The sequence below is a fragment of the Archocentrus centrarchus genome, unplaced genomic scaffold, assembly GCF_007364275.1.
Source record: "Archocentrus centrarchus isolate MPI-CPG fArcCen1 unplaced genomic scaffold, fArcCen1 scaffold_30_ctg1, whole genome shotgun sequence".
Taxonomy (NCBI): domain Eukaryota; kingdom Metazoa; phylum Chordata; class Actinopteri; order Cichliformes; family Cichlidae; genus Archocentrus; species Archocentrus centrarchus.
The window spans coordinates 456,060-479,017 of NW_022060259.1; the positions used below are offsets into that span (position 1 = coordinate 456,060).

Below are 22,958 nucleotides of genomic sequence, written 5' to 3' on the forward strand. Positions count from 1 at the left end.
GGTATGAATACTTTTGCAAGCCACTGTATATATATTCACCTGGTAGCCATAGGGGTGGGAAGCCTTTTTCTTTTAATACTTTTTGCTCCTGTTCTGAGCTAGACAGGAAGGTAAGAGGCCTGTATTTTTCTTTTGGATTTTTCATGGTGGTAGGCAAATTAGTTGCATTTTCCTTTTTAGAATATTTTGTTTGTTGTTTTGGCTCTGCCCACCTTGAAGTGTTCTACCTCTGAAAGTTTAATAAACCATTCTGTTTGGGTCTGTGAATTTCGCTGTGGCACTGGTTGTTACCTGGCCCACCAATAGGTGAAGGGAGGCTATGTTTTCACCCCTGTTTATTTTTTTTTTTGTCTGTGTGTCTGTCAGCAATGTAACTCAAAAAATTCAAACCAGAATTGATCAAATTTTCTGGAAATGTTCCTTAGGGCCCCCAAAACACGTGGTTCAATTTACAAGGCGAAAGATCAAGGCCACCAAAAAAAAAAAAAAAAATCCCCATCTCATCATTGGCAATATGTTAAAATTCATGCCTTAGTGAAATTTCTATCCATCATAATGAAATCTGATTCAGTAATTTATGATGCACAGTGTCAGTGTGTCCAAACTTTTGACTGGTACTGTATGACAACATTGAGTGGTATCTCTTGCATGCTGGAGTGTCATATTGGCACATAGAATATGGTAAAAATGGGAGGTATGTGCTCTACTGAGTCCCCTCATAGTTAGTTTTCTTTTTCCCAGTCTTTTTTTTTTTATTTTAGTGGACTAAATGTTTTTCACACTAAGTTTTAATTTTTAGTTTTAGTTACCTGTAACAACTTTGATAAACACACGTAAGTAAACAATGCAGTTTTATAAATTGCTGTCTACTTGGAAATGTGTGCATAGGAATAAACCTCCTATTCTGGCCTGTAAACCCACCAAATATGATAAATGAAAACACCCCATGAATTTTTATGAATACAACTGAGGCTGCTGATCAATGGTTTTTCCAGTCACATTGCAGTCCAATGGCAGTGACAATACAGTCATACTCCAGCATGACTGTCAGTGCAGCATTTGTATGTCTAAAGCAGTTGGACTGACCAATAAATCTGCCAAATAATCATGACACAAAACACTTTGTGTCTTCGGGTTTTCAGAGTCGCTGTTTAAGCTCGCTCATTTTCTAATTGGTGCTTTCTTGGTAACACTCCTCTTCTGGTTTGGTTGACAACTCAGGTATTCAGGTGTATGCACTGGTAGAAATGTCCATAGCTGTCATTGCTGAAAGGATGTGCATTTTCTGTAGCAGCATTCATATGTGGCCTTTCTCCACCTAACTGGATTTTGTGTAGCCTTTTTTCACTCCAAATGGCTTTTGAAGAATGAAGTATCAGCATCAGTTTTCCTAGGTTTAACACATTATATGAAGTGAAATTAAAGTTATGGTGTCATAATTTTTTACATCCTAGTGTCAGTTTTTCACTTTACCATCTGTGTCATTAGTGTCACCAGTTTCCCATCTCCAAAACCTCCATAAGAAGGGGTCAGATCTTCTGTGCAAATGTAGTGGCTATGGCTCAGGTGGTAGAGCAGGTCATCTCTTCTATCTGGCCTCCCTCTCAAATCCTTCCATACGCTTCAAATGGTTCAAACTTCAGCTGCACGCATTATCACCAAAACCTCCTCATTTCACCACATCACCCCTGTCCTACAGCAACTGCACTGGCTCCCAGTTCAGTTCCGAATTCAATTCAAAATTCTTCTAAATACATTCAAAGCCATCCACAACCTGGCCCCTCCCTATCTATTTGATCTTCTTCTCATCGCCTCCTCCTCCCGCTTCCTTTGTTCTTCTTTTATCATCTGTCTTTCTGTACCGTTTGCCCACCTCAGCACTATGGGGAACAGAGCTTTTTCTTGCTCCGCTCTGAAACTGTGGAATTCTCTCTCACCTGACATCTGTAATATTGACTCTCTCCCTGTCTTCAAAGCACAACTCAAAACTCACCTGTTTAAGATTGTTATTATTATTATTATTATTATTATTATTACTATCTGTCAATCTGATAGTTGGTTGATCAATCTCTAGCTCCTCCTGTCCACATTTGGGCAAGATACAAAACCCCAAGTTGCTTCCAGTGCATCCATTGGGGTGTGAATGTTAGTAACAGTGCTGTATGAGTGTGTGTGATTGGGACAGACTTGAAAATGGACTGGTTCTTATACAGTATAGCGCTTATCTACTCGAGCACACAAAGCACTTTATATACATGCTTCATTCACCCATTCATACAAGCACTTTCTTCTATCTAACATTCATACACAACCACACTCCAATTAACACATCAGCGAGCAGCTCAGGGTTCAGTGTCTTGCCCAAGGATACTTTGACACACAAACCTGAGGAGCCGGGGATTGAACCACCAATTTTGTGATTAGTAGTATCTGTCCTGAGCTACAGCCAGTAGTAGAAAGTTCTTTGAGTGCTCAAACTGAGTAGAAAGGCACTACATAAGTTCCAGTTCATTTACTATGTCATAGTAAATGAGACATAATGAGGTAAATATACAGGCACAAAACATGAAAAAAACAGCGGTATTGCCCTTTAAATAAACCCACTATTATCACACATTTGCATGTGCATCAGGCCTCAGTGAATTGATTCTCACCTGTGTTTGGTGCACTTGAACCAGTTGAGGATGTCGGTGCAGCTGGTGTAATAAATCTGATCAAAAGGATGGGCATATGACTCCTGCACTGTCACAGAGTAGCTGAAACCAAAGAAAGAGAAACGGGACAGATATCAGACATGGAAGCAGAATCTGTGTGTTTTTGTTTGAGTGTGTGCATGCATGCGTGTCCATTTGTGCACACACTTTGGGATGCAGCAGTTTCATGCACAAGATCCATACACTTGCTTCACCTCCACTAATAAATCAGAGCAGAACTAAAGCTGCTTGTCTGTTAATGGCAGTATTGGTCATTTAAACCTGCCTCAGCCTTCTGCACTGCGTGTGGTCCAGTATTTCTCTGAGTACTCTAAAAAGAATGTGATTGTGTCTTACAGGCAATTCAAAAAGATTTGTGTTTGGGGTGAAGGGTGGGGGTTAGAACGGCCGATGATATAATATGACTGCATCATGAATCTTTATTACCACAGGATCTGTGTTCAGTGACTATATTTACTGCAAAAAAAATGTTTTGGGTGTATTTTATTGGACTGGATGATTTAAATCTGAAGAAACAAGACATAGTGGCAATTTAACAATTTATTCATTTAACAAACAGGGACCTCAGCAGCATGTGGAGAAACCACTCACAGCCACAGGAGCCTGGCACCTCCTCATCATGCTGGTCACCAGCTTGGTCACACATCCCATTCTTCAACCAGCAATCATCCAAGCCAATAAATGATACCAAACTGGAGTCAACAGCACAACAAGCTGTGTGGCATTGGCAAGATTTTTAATGGGCACAACCCACATACTCAACTCTGCTGCTCAACCCATAAATGCCTTTTCTTTACAAATGTGGCTCCATGTAAAGGAAACAAACAGGCTTTCCAACAGTATATGATTTACTGCCAAGAAGCATTGTTACAAGAAAAATAATCGACCAAAAACAAATTTTCTGTGCAAAGTTTACTCTGGACCACCCTCTGCTACACCTACAGGTGTCATAAAACTTTCTATAACAGCTTTTTCAGCTTCACTGCCACTGGGACACAGTTGCCATTTAGTTGTAAGAGTTTACACATTAAGCTTCTTATTTTATACCTTTACTTAGATTTTACCAAGCTCTTTACTTTTTTCTCTTTAATTGAGCTCCTTTTGTGTACTTCTGTTTTTAAATTTTTTTGGATGTATTTATTTTATTGAGCTGTTTTGTAACAGAGGTTTTGACAGCTTTTGGGATGAATAAAGTATTAATGGATTTTTGGAAATAACTATTATTTGGTGCTAATTCAGGGTCTGCACAAATGACTAAATGACTGATACTGTTGTTTGGATTGGAGGACTTGCTGGTGTAGTGTGTTACTTATACCAGAGTTGCCAGGAAAGGCATGGTAAATTTATTTACTTTAAGCCACAAAAAATATTTTTAAAAACTTTGTGGCACAGAAACATTTTATAAATTCTCCTTATCATCAACTTGATAAACTATGTATGTCTTCTCTTTTCATGCTCCTCTCTCTTTTTTTGGAATATTTCTCTGCTACCAGTCTTTAAGACAATAACAACACAGAGGAAGTCTGAGTGTGTGTGCAGCTGTTTCCTCAGATTAGTCAGTGAAATGCAATCTAACTGCGAAATCCTCCAGCTAGCCTCCACCTTTCTTCTATTTACATCTTAATCCAAAAAAGTTTCACACATGTCCTGAAATTGTTGGTCAGTTTCACTCACTGCTGATATACTGCCAATATATTAGTCCATGTTTTTTTAATGATAAAACAAATATACTTCACACTTCAGGAAGTGATGCACGCCATGAACTGAAAGTTGTTTTTACTCAGAACCTATATTTGTCTGTGCTCAGGAAAGCAACAAGGCAAACAGCTGCCAAGTAGCATTCGTGTTACAGAGTAACAGACTAGCTCCAATGTAGCACTTTGCTGCTCTTTCTGCACACCTGAGGTCAGTGGCATTCTTACTGCATAGGGGGCAAGCACTGCTTAGTTAAATTTAAAAATAGATATCAATTAAAACATACCAAAGTGAAAGGGATCTTCCTTTAATCTCAAACAGTATTCTGCCATAAAGTGTTTCACCTGTTTTCATCACTCCTTTACATCACTGACATTTTGTGGCCATAATTAGCTATTGTCGCTCAAAGCACACTTGCCTTGGATCCCATTGGAAATTGTAGCATTTTTCCATTTCACGAGTGTGTCCCTCTCCCGTTAAAAAAGGCTAAGCTGAGTGGCCAGCAGCTTTTTCCGGTTGTTTGCACATGCTCACTGTGAATAAACTTCGCCTTTGATGAGAGACTGATAAGAGATTAGCGTGTTAGACAAGCTGCCACTGGCTCTGCTGTCATTGCTCTGACATTTCCAAGTTACAAGTTGTGCTTTGTACAGAAACAGAGGTACCATTAGCAAAGAGACAAGCTTCTGTGATTTATCATCACAACAAATAAGTTTGCTATTACTTATGATCTAGTCCAAAGTTTGATGTAAAGACAATGGAGTAACTATGAAAACAATTTTAACAAGTCTTTTAGCACATTAGCGAGGAAAGCCTTGATGATGGAGATGAGATATCAAATCTGGTTTAATAAACCAGGCAAGTTGAGCAGGAGCAGGCTCAGCCAGCATTTTTAGATTGGCATCTCTGAGAAATCACTAATTTTATGCAGCTGTTTTTGCCAACACACCACCTTAATTTTTCAAGCCCCTTGTAGAGATTGACAGTTAACCAAGTCCTACAGTGTTCAAGCCTTTAAATTCATTAGTTCAGCCGAGATATTTTGTTATCAATATATTTTAATATACATTTTCTAAATCTATATGTCGGTTAGTTTTCCCAAACTCATTAGCAGCTGTTTTTTCCGACATAAGTGGTCCTCCCAGGACAGCCACTACAAACATATGATTTTATAAAATACAACATCTTCAACAATAATGTTAATCCATATAACACTGATAGGGAACATTTTTCTGCACAATAGTTATTTTAATTCTGATACTCTACTACTGTAGTGAAGTGTTTTTTTATAGTGCTTTAACACTTTTTTTTTTTGCTGTGTTATTGTTATTGTAGTTACACTCACTGCTTGCTATTCTGTGAAAGTCACCACATGCCACTGCCTGAAATGTAGCATTTATCAACTCTAGCAGTATATCTACTAAGCTCCTTAATTCTTTAGATTGTTCTGTGAATTTGGTAGTGATGCAACAGCCCACATTTTTGAAAGTGGAAGTTCTTTAACTTTCTGTATTAAAACCAAGATTAAAAATGACAGGTCTTTATGTCTTTACAACATGCCTTCATTGTAACCACTTGATGTTATCAGGCTTCCCAGATACATAGAAATGGGTGTCATTTGCATAACAATGAAAATATAAACTGTTTCTAATAATACTACCTAAGGGAAGGATGTGAAACATGAAATATGTCGGTTCTAGCATAGAACCACGTCATCGAAACAAGGCTGAACAAAAACAAAAAGCATTTTTCTGTCAACCTCCAAAATAATGCAGAGTACTATTAAGGACACAGGTGGAAAATATGGGTGCTGTACTCTGACCCACAGCTCAGACTGTGCCTGTGAAGGCCATGTAAGGAAATCTTCTCTTGCTAATGTCAATAGTAAAAAAAAAAAAAAAAAAAATTAAAAAGTAAAAGAAAAAAGGTTGCAAGCTTAGTGTCAAATGCTCAGTCTGAGGCCTGAGCTTTTGGCTCACTGGGACTACTTGTATATATGCTGACCTCATTAATTGGTCCTGTTTAATATAAGTATTCACCACTGTAACAGTACACATAAGACACAAAATAAGGAAAAGCGGAACAGATTCACTTCAGTCACCTAAGTCTCATCAGTAAACAGAAAATGGATCTTTAGCAGTCGCTGTGACGTTGGTACTAAAATGTGGAAAATAACTGATGTTCAGTTTAGCAGGAAAAGTCCTGAACACATGGCATAAAACAGCTTATGTATGTATGTATGTATATATTTATTAAATTTATCATAAAGGAAAGAGAAGTTAGATACCTCAAGTCCATGTTTCCTTTATATTGTTAACTTGTGACTGACAGTTCAGTGAGTGCAGTAAGTCTATTATTTATTTTAATGAGACTGTTTTTGTTGATGAAGGTGGTCCTGTAATAGCGACCTAAAAATGATTAAATTTCAGTGTCCAGCTAAACTGATTTATGTCACATGCCAGCTTTGAAGTCACAATATCCTCCAGCAAAGCCTGGAACAGATTTTTTTTTTTTTTTTTTTGCAAGAAGGGCCCTGTTTTGTTCTGCTAGAGTTCCTTTGCAATGGTGTCTCTGCTGCATCAACCATGTGGCTCCTTGCAAATTAATAAAAGACTGCCATTTTCATGCGAAGGTATTGACTATTTGGAACATAACATAAGAATGTTATTAGGTTGATAATACACATTAATCTTCACTGTTGTGTTAGTATGTAATGTTAACATGATCTGTGGGAAGGTGGGTAAAGGATACCTGAGACCAAAGACCTTTAAATGCAGTATTGTGACTGACCTCTCCCAGTGGCTGCAGACATTGGGATCCTCCAGGTTGAGGGACAAAGTGATGCAGGGCAAGTAACAGAAGGCCACAGCCAACAAGACTTTCCTTTGGAATGATAGTGATGTAGCCATCTCTGTGAGAGCAGCACCTTAAGACAAGGAAGGAGGAGGAAACACCATTTATACCATCATTTCAGATGATTAAAGGTCATCCTTTTAGACCCTGATGGCTGTAAGCTACATATAATACCTTAGGGTATTTAATGACACACTTATTTTTGTGCTTATGTCATTCTGAAATCTTCTCCAAATTCAATACCATTGTAAATTCTGAATACATTTGACAGGTGTAAAAATTTATAGAAAAAAACATTTTTAAAGTTTGCATTCATCGCTTTCAAAATTTTAAAGTTTTAAACATAAAATAATCTGACGTGCTGTCAAGGTTCCCTGGAGTAACTCACCCTTTCCCTCTCTCACTCCTCTTTCTCTGTTTGTGTGTGTTTGTATGTGGATGCGTGTACACAGACTCTGCCGTTCATCCAGAGGCGAGATCAGAGAATCATTGCATCGCTAGTGGTAACACAAAGCTGAGCTCCTCTGAACCCAATTATTTGGATAATTGCGTTCTCGGCAACTTACCTGTTTCTGATCCGGAGACTGGACGCGTACTCACAGAGGAGCGAGAAAGAAGAGAGAGAGCGAGAGAGCCATGTGGTGACTGCCGCCTCAGTCACAATCAAATCCTGCCACTAAGACTGTTGTGTTACAATAAAGGAGTGTTTAACTTTACCACAGTGCTCTGCATTTGTGTCCAGGTTTGGACAGAGCTTAACATGTGCTGTAGTGTGTTTACACTGAATGCAGTTTGTAGTCTGTATGATTCATTTTAATTAAGTTCTCAACATTTATATGAAAAGTCAAAGCAAAATCAATGTTGAGATTCTGTGGAGATCAGCAATTTTTGTTGTTGTCTGAAAATGCACCAAAAAAGAATGAACATGACACAATTAAATGTTAGATTCAACTCATTGTCATTGTGCGCACAAGGCACACAACAAAATGTTCGTTCCAGATCACTCATCCAGAGACGAGCATCTGCGGTCATGCAGCCAGTGTGTCTTGCCCAAGGACACAATGCAGCGCAGGGACAGGGGCTCAAACCTGCAACCTTCCAGCTGCAAGGTGAGCACCTACCCACTGTCACTTGATTTAAACATAGATCATGTTTTACTTAGCTATTCCATCCAAATGCTGGAGGTCCAGAATCTGAAGTTTTCAGTTAATGGACTTCTGTTATTTATATGATTTGAATGAACAATTAACTGGGAGCAGTGGTTACAGTGTTGTGAAAATGTATTTTCCCCCTTTTTTGCATATTTGTCACACTTAAATGTTTCAGATATCAAACAAATTTTATTATTTGACAATCTTAGCCCAAGTAAATGCAAAATGCAGTTTTTTAAAAAGCTACCTAAACCTGCCTGGCTTTATGTGAAAAAATAATTGCACCCCCTACCAACCCACATTATATTTAACCAGATTTTTAGGAAAGCTGACTTCACTTGGCACACCCAGACCTGATTGCTGCCAGACCCGTTGAATCAAGTAATCACTTAAATAGAACCTGTCTGACAAAGTAAAGTCGGTTAAAAGGTCTCAAAAAGCGACATATCCTGCCACAATCTAAAGAATCAGCTGAGAAACAAAGTCATTGACATCTATCAGTGTGGAAAGGGTTATAAACCCATTTCTAAGGCTTTGGCACTCCAATGAACCACAGTGAGAACCATTATTCACAAATGGAGAAAACTTGCAACAGTGATGAACCTTCCCAGTAGTGGCTGGCCTATCAAAATTACTCCAAGAATAATTGCATCAACAACTCGTTTGGATCAACCAAAAAGCACTCATTTGATTTTCCAAAAAAACAAAAACAAAACACATCTTGATGATACCCAAGACTTCGGGGAAAATATTTTGTGGATGGACAAGACAAAAGTTGAACTTTCTAGGAGGTTTGCATCCTGTTACATCAGACACCAAAAAATACAACCATCAGGCATAAAAATAATATAGTACTGCATAAAAACAACATCATACCAACAGTCAAACATGGTGGTGGTAGTGTGATGGTCTAGGGCTGCTTTGCTACTTCAAGACCTGGATGACTTGCCATAATTGATGAAACCATGAATTCATTCTACTCGCTCCCAGAAAATCCTTGGGGAGACTGCCTGGCCATTGGTTTGTGTCCTGAAGCTCAAGCATACTTAGGTTATGCAGTAGGACAGTGATCCAAAACACATTAGCAAGTCTACCTCTGAATGGTTCAAAAAACAAAATAAAGGTTTTGGATTGGCCTAATCAAAGTCCAGACTTAAATAAGACTGAGATGCTCAATGTTTAATTAACGTTTTCCCTTAAAAGATGATCATCACTTTAAAACTGCATTTTGCGTTTATTTGGATTATCTTTGTCTAATATTAAAATTTGTTTGCTGATCTGAACTATTTTAGTCTGATAAATGTGCAAAAACTAAGAAATCCGGAATCATCAAATACTTTACAGCACTGTATGTAAAGCAGATCATTCTGTTCCACTTGTGTAACTATGAAAATTGTTCACTTGTAACGTTATTTTGATTGGTCCTTCCTTCAATTCACAAATGATATTTAATGAAGCAGTCTGACTAGCACTAGTTTACAGAGAGAATAGCAGGCAACAATAAAATTTCATTTACAAATATTTGCAGGAGTAAGAATAATGCAGTTGTTTAAAACTACAGACTAGGCCACATTTAAATGTTGGAGTGGCTGTGGCTTGGTTGATAGAGCAGGTCACCTACTAATCAGAAAGTTGATGGTACGATTCCTGGCTGCTCCAGGCTGCATGCCAAAGTGTGCTTGGGCAAGATACTAAACCCCAAGTTGCTCTCCAACCCAAGCGTTGTAGTATGAATGTGTGTGAATGTTAGACAATAAGCACTTAGCTTAGTTACATATGGAAGTGCTTGTATGAATGGGTGAATGCAAATGTGTTGTATAAGCACTTTGAGTGCTTATACAACACTCTACTTTCTGTAGCATCTTGTGCGTGCTTCTCAGGTGGAATCTGAGGCTGGTGGGATTTTCCCCTTGAGAAGCCTTCTGCACATTTTGCCATCATCCACAACAAGACACTTGCTTCTATCTGTCTCGCTATCAAATAAATCCCATATGGGACTCGGCCGCTTTCTCCCAACTTGTACTGTTGCCATTATTTTGCAGACTGGCATGATAAGCACACACACACACACACACACACACACACACACACACACACACACACACACACACACACACACACACACACACACACACACATACACACACACACACACACACACACACACACACACACACACAGTGAGGTGCCATTTGGCGCTCCCAGCTCAAACTGCTAGAGTGGAAAAAGGGATTTTTCTTATCAATCTACAAGGCTTTTGAATAAATTACAAACACAAAAACGAAGGTCATTTTATCTATAATTTCAGTTCATTTCAGACAGTTTTGTAAACTCACAGCTTCAGCTAGTTATCATTTTTTCCTTTTAATTACCATTTTTATTTATTTCAGTTAACGAAAATGTTTTTTCAATTTCAGTTTTCATTATTTTGTTTCCGTTAATGAAAAAAAAAAACCTGGGCTTGTATGCTCTCAGACTGATTTGAAATACAGTATATTTCTGTTGAAGAGCTGATCCAGTGAATCACGTGTTGGCTGGTCAGTTAACTCCTTTGGTTTAGACCACTGGATGAACTTTTATATAAGCTGAAATGGAAACAGAAGCCTTTGTTCATCTTCACTGCTTTATGTGATATCAAAAATGACATCCAAAATTTTTTACATATACAAATAATTTGATTTTAAACATTTGACAACTGGAAAGTATCCTCAGTACTTGGGTAGCTCAGTGGTTACTTAGTGGAACAGAAGTAGATTCACAGTTCTTGCAGCAAGTACATGTGTTAAACTGAACTGTGAATATGAGTGTATATCAGTGTATATCAAACTCCACCCAGAAAGGTCCAGGCCAAGTGAATTCAAACCCATGACCTTTTTGGTGTGTGGCAACAGTGCTAACCACCATGTTACCCCTGCTGAGCACTAACTGTAGACAATTTAGTAGTTTACTATAACTTTACATCTAATCTGAGTTCCAGATTCACAGTTCAAAAGTGTGGTGAGGATATCAATCTTTTTTATTAGGGCCCGAGCACTGAGAGTGTGAAGGCCCTATTGTTATCACTCTGAGAGAAAAATAATAATGAACAATTAAATAAAAAGTGGTCTGAATAAACATCAGACCTTGATGGTGATTCAGTGTGAAAATTGTGTTTTCATCTAACGGTGCATCCTGGCGGCAAGCCGACTTGCAATGAAAAAAGCAGTCTTTGATGAGGGGGCTTGGAATGCTCAAAAACTTATGAAATTTGGCTCACACCTCTGTCATGATGTAAGCTTTCAGGTTTAAATGATCACTGAATATCGTAAAACGGCTAAAAAAATCAAAAAAATGTTTCATCAGCGTATCTGAAGTTATGCAGACTCGTGTAACATCCTGAGATGTGCAAAAAAGTATCTTCAAACCCAACAGGAAAAACGATCAACCAACAGAGGGCTGAATTGAAAGACACCCTGAAAATCAAAGTGAAAAATATGATGCGGAAGGCTAGTCTATTTTGCCGAAATTTCATTGCAGCAGCTGATCTGAAAGAGAATATCAGGGCTAACCTGGAAACGTGGACCTTCCGTGGCTGATTACCAAGAGCACAGGAAGCACCCTCTGAAAGTCTACTAGAAGATGTGAATTAAGCATTATGGACAATCCCTACTGAAACCAACCAGCTGTTCTATAGAACAGCAACAGTAATCCTTGAGAAGCTTGGCTATCCAGGATGACACAACGAAGATCCAAGAGAAGCAAGAACAAAAACCATCATGGAAGGGCAGGCTCCTGCATGGCATGTACCACCAGCAGATAGAAGAAGTGGTTGATATAGAAAAATCCTACCAATGACCAGACAAAGCTGGACTGAAAGACAGCACAGAGATAATAAACATGGCAGCACAGGAACAAAATCAAGATTGATAGAGGCTGGGGTCTACCACACCAGGCAATACTCCAGGTACATGCTCTGCAGCAGGGGTGCCCACACTTTTTTCAGCTTGCAAGCTACTAGCAAAGCAAGCGTGGTTAAATGTGCGTGTGTAGGCTGGTAACGAAACCAAAAACGTGTGATCTACATTTTTTCCCCAACTTCACTGGGCGTTCCGTGCGATCTACCTGCATTCCTCTTGCAATCGACAGTAGATTGCGATCGTGATCGATGCCCCTGAGACCATCCAGCACATAACAGTAGGGGGCAAGATGGTAGCAGGCAGGGCATGCATGGAACACCATAACCAAGTGGCTGGCATAGTACACAGGAACATCTGTGTACGGCCTGGTACGTGACGGTGTATGGCCTAGAAGTCCTGAAGTCAAAATAGGATATGCCCCCAAGTGTGGTTGAGAATGACCAAGCAAAATCTTATCTCTCCACATTGAATTTTGCCTCCAATGATGACAACCCTGATTGTCAGTACAGAAGCTCAAAACAAGAGTCAATAGCAGAATAAGTTGTTTGGCATTGGAAGAGAAGATTAAGCAAGTTTTTCATGGGCACAACCCACGTATTCAACCCTCTACTCAACCCACAAATGCATTTTCCTTACAAATGTGGCATCATTTAAGGGAAAACAAACAGGCTTTCCCATGGTATAAAATGTATTATCAAGAAGCATTTTTACAACAAACAAATAATTGACTAAACACAAATTTCCTTACTTTTTGGGCTAAGTGCATAAAGAGAGAGAAAGAGAGAGCAAGAGAGAGAGTCACAGAATTCACCTTTACATTTTTGCCATCTTTGGAAACAAGGTTATGATAGTTTGAATAATATTCTAAAATAACCTGTTGTTAGAGATGGGGGAAAAAATGTATAAATTGATGTTCTAAAGTACATTTTCAACTACAAGTTTGGGTGTACCAGAGAATCAACACCCCATTTTAATTTCTGAGACAAAGGGCAGTTAAATAAACATGGAAATAAAAAATAAACAACAAGAACAGAAACATCCCCACACTCTGCTTTTGTTACAGAAGGCGTGTTAGTGAGATTAAGGAGGTCCTCAAAGTATTCCTTACACCACCCAACTATAACCTAAGTTGAAGTCAGCAGTGCTCTACCCGCACTATATACCGTGTGAGAAGAGCACCGCATTTGTTTTTTCTTATGTTTGGTCTGCCAGTACCCGTCAGCTGCCTCTGGAGTCCCAGGCTAACCAAGCCTAATAAGGACTCCTTCTTCAGCTTGATGGCTCCCTTCACCTCCAGAGTCCAATATCTGCTTTGGGGATTACCACCACGACAGGCACCAACCACCTTGCAGCTGCAGCTCTGAGCAGCAGCCTCAACAATGGAGGTGCAGAACACGTTCCATTTGGACTCAATGTGTTCAGCCTCCCTCGAAAAATGCTGTTGAAGTTCTGCTTGAGGTGGGAGTTGAAGATCTCACAGACTGGGGCCTTTGCCAGGTGTTCCCAGCATACGCACACTACTCATTTAGGTGTGCCTGGTCTGTCCACCATCCTCCCCCTCCACCTGATCCAACTCACCACCGGGTGGTGATCAGTTGACAGCTCAGCTCCTCCTGTCACCTGAGTGTCCAGAACAGATCTGCAGATCTGATGATACGATTACAAAATCAATCATCAACCTGTGACCTAGGGTGCCCTGGTGCCACATGCACTCATGGACATCCTTATGTTAGAACATGTTGTTTGTTATGAACAAACTGTGGTTTGCACATTAGTCCAATAACAAAACATCACTTGGGTTCAAATCAGGTAGGCTGTTCCTCCCAGTCAGGCCCTCCAGGTTTCACTCTCATTGCCCATGTGAACGTTGAAGTCTCCCAGTGGACTGATGGAGTCATTGGATGGAGCATCCTCGAGCATCCCCTGCAGGGAAGCAACCCTCCCGTCCACCAAACGCCAACAAACAGGTAGTAAACTGAGGGTATACAAAAATATCCACCCCAGCTATCCGCCTCCCACCAAATGCAACTCCAGACTGGAACAGAGTCCAGCTCCTCTTCGGGTGACTGGTTTCAAAGCCCAGCCCACGCGTTGAGGTGAGCCTGACTATATCTAGCCAGTATCTCTTAACTTCACACACTAGCTCAGGTTCCTTCCCACCAGAGAGGTGTCATTCCATGTCCCGATAGCCAGCCTCGATAGCTAGGAATCGGTCCACCAGGACCTCTGCCCTTGGACGCCGCTCGACGCACGTTGTACCCAGCCCCTATGACACCTCCTGCAAGTGGTGGCCCTACAGGAGGGCAGGCCATGTCTCATCTTCGATCTGCGCCCAGCCAGGCACTACAGGCTAAGGCCTGGCCACCAGACCCTCTTCCTCGGGCTCCCTCACCAGACTTGACTCCAGAGTAACCCTATCCTGGGCACGGTAACCTGTTCCCTTAATGTGTGTTCCATAGGGGTTTTTGGAATTGCTCTTTGTCTGGCCCCTCACCCTGAACCAATTTGTCCTACTAGGGAGTGAATACCCCTGGATATAGCTCCATACATAGCTCCTGGGATCACTGGGATATATAAACCCCTTCACCACAATAAGGTGATGATTCACAGAGGAGCATCAATCACTAGCATTGTTAAAATACTAAAGAAATAGTAGGTCAAATTGTATAAAGTACCAGTCAAACGTTTGGACAGTGTGTCCAAACGTTTGACTGGTACTGAACTTAAAAATTACATACAAAGTACATTATCTATATAAGTCATAGACAATAATGGCACATAGAAATGTTAAGTACTCCAAACTGGTGACATTCGTGGTTGAATGTGGAGACCTTTAACATTACTCCCTGCATGAGTACCTGTTTCCAAAGGGGCATGGTGCAGGAAAGAAAACACTTCTGGGGAAGACATACACACATAAATATGTTTGAGTGTCTTTGTGAGGACATCTGCTGACGTTCATTCATTCCCAAGCCTCTAATTCTTAAGTTTAATCATCAGAAGTCAGCCAAGTGCCCAACCCTTACCCCAACATGAACCTAAACCTAATTCTAACTTTAACCAAGTGGACCTTAAAAGTATGACAAAATGATGGCTGGCAAAAAGTTCTTACTTTGACAAATTTTCCATCAATCTGATCATCTAAAAGTAAAAGTGGCTCTCTGAAACATTGCTGGACATGTATGTTTTTTCATTTGTTGTCTTGTTTTCTCCAACAAATAACAGACCATTTTTGAACATGCACAATTCACACAGTGATCACAAATATTCATTATAGCTATATGCCTTGCAAAACACTAACTTGATTCAACTTAATGTGACACATTTAGGGGACATAATGACCTGGGTTACACTATCTAAAATGAAATGGCTTCCATGCACAATTAAAACCATTTTAATATATTTCAGTATTGTTGATTCTGTGACATGCCAAGTAAAGAGTCACAGTCTATAAACACACCAAGATTTTAAACTTCTTTATGGGCATATTGAAAGTTCCCCTTTAGCCTCACCCAACCACTAGTTATCTTTATAACACATACTATAAAGTAACACCAGTTTAACTAAACTTTATAATAGATTAAGAATAAGATATTGAACATTTCTTTGGTTTTCACGGATTTGTTTAAAGTAGTTTTAAAATTCAAATTAATACTACAAAGAAATGTTGTGAGGAAGATCAATGAGCCAAAAAAGGTGCTTAAATCTAATGCAAATTATCAAGTATAGCGATATAATTAAAATCTCCTTAATCTCCTATTTCCTTAAAGATTTTTAGGATTTGTCTACAGTCCACAGTAAGAGTGCATGGCCTTCCTCTTTGATAGTACAGAGACAGTCAGTGACTACAGGATCACATGGCTGCTTTATTACTCCAGGTGCTTAATGAAACTCTTGGCGGTAATAAATAAGCTAAATCTCTTGATGCCAACAGCCTTAACCCTATGCCTTCTGACTAGCCTTCTTTCAAAAAAATACTGGTTAATGGAAGAAGACTACAAGATGTCTCCAGTGGCTGTACGGGTACTCACATTGTGTCTGTGCAGGCAGTTTATGGGCCTTTGGGGCCAGTCATCTCTGATTTCACTGAGCTGAGAGAAGCACAGCTGCAGCCACCAATGCTGAAACCCTCCCCATCCCAAGACAACTGCAGTGCTTCACACACAAGGGCTATGCTGTATGTGTGAAAGAGCTCCAGGCACAACCCTTAATGGAACGGATTAAGCTAAGCTGCAAAACTTTGATACACCAGCAGTCAGGCAGCACAGTATTGATATCTCTCTGTCTATTCACAAAGGAATTCCAAGAAAGTAGATCTGTTGTTTGAAATCCCCTAAAAACCAGACACTCAGGCTTTAGCACAGTACTTATTTGCAGACATGTGGAATTTTCTCTTTTTGGAAAGAATCTAAATGTAACTAAATGAGATGTACAAATTTGAGCTTTACTACAGTCACAATACTCAGTTTTCATTAATGGTCACAAATCTTTTAATTAAAGGGGGAAATTACAGTTCCCAGGTAATCAGAGTTATCTGTCCCAGGAACATATTTTAATTTTATTTGTGATGCCTTATACATGCACCTCTGTGATGGTCTATTTTATGTTTTTGTTTGTAATCACAATACTCACTAATTAAGTAGTTTTGCATTTTCAGTATGCTTCTCTTTACATAAGTCATGTGTTTCTTAACTAGGAGCTTTGTGCTTTGTACTTTGTTTTCACACACTGTTGGGTTAGACTTATGTCTAAAAAATACTTTGATGGATTTAAGAAAAAAGTTTGTGGTATCATAACCCTACATGCTGAGAAATTAAGCTAAATGATGCTCTGAACAAGTATTCATGTGTGATGTGTTGAGAGTGAGATCTAATCTCACTATTGCCATGCTGCAATGTGTCACAGCAAAACAGAAAAGGACCAAAATAACAAAATAATCCAAAATTTGAGATTGAGTCATGTGCTGTAAATCGTTATAGTACAAAGTAGCAGGACACACCAATTTTGTATATATCAATTGTCAAAACAGTACTCTGATAACTGTATATATTTTGTACACATGGTCAAACGCCATTCCTCTCCTCAAATCACTACCTTATTGTGGTGGAGGGGTTTGTGTGTCCCAGTGATCCCAGGGGCTATGATGTTGAGGGGCTTTTGCCCCCTGGTAGGGTCTCTCAAAGCAAATTGGTCCTGGGTTATGGGCCACATAAAGAGCAATTCCAACTATCCCTATAAGAGGAAGATCAAGGGAACAGTTTACCATGCCTGGGATAGGATTACCAGGTCAAGCCTGGGGAGAGTGGCTTGAGGGAGAGTGCCTGGTGCCTTAGCTCAGGAGGCACTGTAAGGGTTGGGTGCAGTGTCTGTCAGGTGGTGGACAATGGCCGAGGCCCAAATCCTCAGCTATCGAGGCTGGCTATTGGAACATGGAACGTCACCTCTCTGGTGGGGAATGAGTCTGAGCAAGTGCATGAGGTTGAGAGATACTGGTTAGATATAGTCAGGCTCACGTCAACCCACCGCCTGGGCTCAGGAGCCAGTCTCCTGTCAGCAGGCTGAACTCACTTCAAATCTGAAGTTGCCCTCAATGAGAGGCTGTGGGCTGGGGTGGGTATCTTTGTATCCCCTTGGCTTGCTGTCCATATGTTATCGGCCAGAAAATGGGTCCTGACTGTTGTTTGCGCATATGCGCTGAATGGGAGTTCAGAGTATCTAGAATTCTTGGGGTTGCAGGGTGGGGTGCTTAAGGGTGCTCCATCTGGTGACTCCATTGTCCTACTGGGAGACTTCAAGGCTCATGTGGGCAATGACAGTGAAACCTGGAGGGGCCTGATTGAGATGAACGGCCTACCTTATCTGAACCCAAGTGATTTTCTGTTATTGGACTTCTGTGTAAATCACAGTTTGTTCATCATCTTCAAGCATAAAGATGTTCATTAAGTGCATGTAGCACCAGGACACCCTAGGTCACAGGTCAATGATTGATTTTATAATCGTATCATCAGATCTGAGGTCGTAGTTTCAGACATTTGGGTGAAGAGAGGAGCTGAGCTATTAACTGACTGCTACCTAGTGGTGAGTTGGATCAGGCGGTAGGGAAGGATGGTGGACAGACCAGGGACACCTACATGTATCATGAGGGTGTGCTGGGAAGATCGGGCAGAGGTCCCAGTCTGTGAGATCTTCAACTCCCACCTCGAGCAGAACTTCATTAGCATTCCAAGGGGGAGGCTGAGGATATTGAGCCCGAATGGTCCATGTTCCGCACCTCCATTGTTGAGGTTGCCACACAGAGCTGCAGCTGGCAGGTAGTTGGTGCCTGCCGTGGTGGTAATCCCCAAACTAGATGTTGGACACTGTAGATGAAGAGAGCCATCAAGCTGAAGAAGGAGTCCCATCAGGCTTGGTTTGTGTGTGGGACTTCAGAAGCAGTGGCTGAAGTAAAAATTTGGGTGTGGGAGGAGTTCAGTAAAGCCATAGAAAAAGACTGCCTCAAAGCGATTCTGGCAAACTGTCAGGCGACTCAGGAGGGGAAAGTGGTGCTCTACTCATATAGTGTATAGTGTGAATGGAACACTGCTAACTTCGACTAAAGTTAGAGTCGGGTGGTGGAATACTTTGAGGATTTCTTTAATCCCACGCCTTTTGTAGAGGAAGCAGAGACTAGGGATGAGAGGGAAGACTTGCCCATCACTGGGGGTGAGGTCACTGAGATAATTAAAGAACTCCTTGGTGGCAAGGCCCCTGGAGTGGACGAGATTCACCCTGAGTTCCTGAAGGCTCTGGAGACAAGCTGGAGACAAGCTTCTGAGAGACAAGCTGGAACTGTCAGGAGTGGACCACCACATCTCCGAGTGGATACTGGACTACCTCACTGACCGTCCACAGTACGTGAGGACACAGGGCTGTGTCTCTGACAGGCTGGTCTGCAGTACGGGGGCCCCACAGGGAACTGTGCTGGCACCGTTCCTCTTCACCCTCTACACTGCAGACTTCTCCATCAACTCCCCACGCTGCCATCTGCAGAAGTTCTCTGACGACTCTGCCATAGTTGGCCTCATCACAGGTGAGGATGACTCAGAGTACAGACAGTGGACTCAGGACTTTGTGGACTGGTGCCAGCGGAACCACCTCCTGATCAACGCCGCTAAAACCAAGGAGCTGGTGGTGGATTTCCGCAGGCGCAGACCCACCACACGGACACCGGTGAACATCCAGGGAGTGGACATTGAGATAGTGGACTCTTATAAGTACCTGGGTGTTCACCTAAACAATAAACTGGACTGGACTCATAACACTGATGCGCTCTACAGGAAGGGTCAGAGCAGACTCTACCTGCTGAGAAGGCTGAGGTCTTTTGGAGTGCAGGGGACACTCCTGAAGACCTTCTATGACTCTGTGGTGGCATCAGCCATCTTCTATGCAGCAGTATGTTGGAGCAGCAGCTTATCTACAGCTGAGAGGAAGAAGATAGACAAGCTCATCAGGAAAGCCAGCTCTGTCCTAGGATGTCCTCTCGACTCAGTGCAGGTGGTGGGAGACAGAAGGACTCTGACCAAAATAACATCACTGATGGACAAGGTCTCCCATCCCATGCATGAAACTGTTGCTGAGCTGGAGAGCTTCTTCAGTGACAGACTGCTGCATCCTAAATGCACAAAGGAGCGTTACCGCAGATCCTTCCTCCCAGCAGCTGTAAGACTTTATAACCATCACTGCTCCCAACAAAAACCACAATAACCTACACAATGTAGGATAATATATAATATACTGTAAATAGTCTGGCCTGTTAAGGTTCAACACACAGGCACATCATGTACATTGTATATAGTGTTATTATTAGTAGTATTAAGGTTAATATTGTTTGTTGATTTTATATATATTTATATTCTTTTCTTAGTGTGAATTATTATATTTTTACTTATATTTATAATAACTGCGGCTGCTGTTACACCCAAATTTCCCCTCTGTGGGACAATAAAGGCTGTTTCTTCTTCTTCTTTACATTCAGAGGAAGGAAAATAGTGAAAATAGTGAAAGATGTTCTAGGGCTGTCTTGGTTGACATGCCTCTGCAATGTTGAATGGCGATCTGGGGCAGTGACTCTGGATTGGCAGAGTGGGGTGGTGGTTTCCATCTTCAAGAAGGGGGAACAGAGGGTGTGCTCCAACTGCAGGGGGTTCACACTCCAAAACTTTCTCCTGGTCTATGCCAGGGTGATGGAAAGGAGAGTTGGTCTGTTAGTCAGACCTCAGATTCAGGAGAAACAATGCGGTTTTTGCCGTGGTCGCGCATTGCTGTCTGGCCAGTTGGCACGGGCCATTCAGTCCCTGTACAACTGCAGCGAGAGCTTGCCACACATTGCTGGTAATAACTTGGACTTGTTAATTCTCATGCTAGTGTTAATTCTCACTAGCATGAGAATTAGCATCTCCATGGTCCTCAGCCAGAAAAGGGTGGCGTGCCCAATCTAGGTCAGGGACAAGTTGCTGCCCCAAATGGAGGGGTTGGAGGGTCTTCACAAGTGAGGGGAGAGAAGAGTGGGAGATTAACAGAAGGATTGGGACCGCAGCTGCAGTGATACGGATGCTGCACCAGTCTATTGTGGTGAAGGGTAAAAGCAAAGCTGTTGATTTATTGGTAGATCTACGTCCCTACCTTCACCCATGGTCACAAGCTTTGGGTAGTGACTGAAAGAACAAGATCACGGATACAAGCAGCAGAAATGAGCTTTTTCCAAAGAGTGGCTGGCCTCTCTCTTAGAGATAGGGTAACGAGTACAGTCATTCATGAGGGGCTCAGAGTAGAGCCGATGGTCTTCCACATCAAAATCCTACCAGGAGGAGGCCCCGAGGTAGACCCAGGTCACGCCGAAGAGATAAAATCTCTCGACTGTCCTGGGAGCATCTTGGTGTTCCCCCAGATAAGCTGGAGCAGGTGGCTGGAGAGAGGGAGGTCTGGGTTTCTCTTCTAAGTCTTCTGTCCCCACGACCCATCCCAGATAAGCAGAGGATGGATGGATGGATGGATGGATGGATGGATGGGCCAAACTCCATATCATATGCACCTGTCATATCAGCATGCACAAGCTGTGCACAAATTGAATTACAACTGTGCAAAATATACTGGAATGCTATTAAAAAAATCGGATTGCATTAAATCCCATCGCATCATTTAGGAAAGAATACTTTGAACTAATTATTTGTTTAATGTCAGTGTAGTGTATAGTTAATCTGTTTTTGTTATTATGTTTATTTGTTTGTTCAGTTGTTTTTTTTGTTTGTGAGCATGAACAGTACTCGTACTTTCTTTGTTTGGCTTGGTTGGTTGTTTCTTTGTTTTTTGGAAGCATGAACAGCACTTGTACTTTCCCATCAAGGCTTATTGGTTGTGTCTGACAACACAACAGCTGAAGCTGATGAAGAAGGCGCACAGCTGATGCTAATGGATGTTAAGCAAGCCTGACAAAGTACAGCTGAGACCACAACTCTGACAACAAAGTGTTGACACTAACAAGCTGAGCCTATGGTGTGTTAAAATGATTATCATACTGACAATGTTATAGCATCTTAACTGTCTGGACTGTGCCGTAGCTTTAGCTTTTTTTTTAGCTATCACTTAAGATCACCTTAAATAATTGCTTAACGTGTTTAGTGGAAGAACTTTCTTTGATGACAGCTTCCACCGGAAGATGAAGTAACAACAATTTAGATGTCTTTGAACTATTTACTCCAAAACATCTCTTACTTCTGGTCCTTCTTTTGGTTGACTGAAGACTGTAAGGGACACAAATGTGTGTATGGATGTATTTGAATTACTCTTGTTGTGGGGACATGAACGTTTTTACACTGTCACAATGTAAGGAGCCACCTTTCTTTTTATTTCAAAAAGCAGGTTTCTATGTTATAAATGATTACATTTTACTATAACAACTTGGTTTAAGATCGGCTATGGTGTGCTACAGAAAGAATAAAAAAGCTTTTCTTTTTTTTCCCCATAACTAGCCAACACACAAAATTCCATCCATCCATTTTCAGGGTTGTAGGGGGGCTGGAGCCTAGCCCAGCTGTCACAGTGCAAGAGGCAGGTACACCCTGGATTTGTCGCCAGCCTAACACAGACAACCATGCACACTCACATCTATGTGCAATTTAGAATCACCATTTAACCTAATCTCAACAACTGCATATTTTTGGACTGTGGGAGGAAACCAGAGTAAACACAGACAGGGAGAAAGCATTGAAACTCCACACAGAAAGGCCCGAGCCAAGGTGAATTTGAACCTAGGACCTTTTTGTGGTGAGGGCACAGTGCTAACCACCACGCCACCGTGCATGTAAAAGCACTTTGTAAATTTGTTTTTTCAGACATTTTATTAACAAGGAAAATTTGCTAATCTTGTGAATCATCTGTTGCCCTGTAGCTTATTTATTCATATAATAATTTAATGTTATTTAACATTAAAGTAGTATAAAACTCCCTCCCCTCAGCCCCAGCAGGTCTCAGCAGATGACTCTCCCTCCCTGAGCCTGGTTCTGCTGGAGGTTTCTTCCTGTAAAAACTTTTTCCTTCCCACTGTCACCAAGTGCTTGCTCATAGGGGGTCGTTCAGAAGATAACACATTTTGTCTGAACCTACTCGTGTTT

General features: G+C 41.1%; 1 protein-coding gene across 1 annotated transcript in view; it reads right to left on the reverse strand.

Annotated features, from left to right (window-relative positions):
* megf10 (multiple EGF-like-domains 10) overlaps window positions 1-16,453 on the reverse strand; it is a 91,695-nt gene extending 75,242 nt beyond the window's left edge. The window contains exons 1-3 of the mRNA XM_030723949.1: window positions 16,341-16,453; window positions 7,200-7,335; window positions 2,655-2,756 (exon numbers count right to left, since the gene is read on the reverse strand). Of these exons, the coding sequence (XP_030579809.1) occupies window positions 2,655-2,756; window positions 7,200-7,318 (221 nt within the window). The 5' untranslated portion in view covers window positions 7,319-7,335; window positions 16,341-16,453. The remainder of the gene's footprint in view (window positions 1-2,654; window positions 2,757-7,199; window positions 7,336-16,340) is intronic.
* Window positions 16,454-22,958: the final 6,505 nt, after the last annotated feature.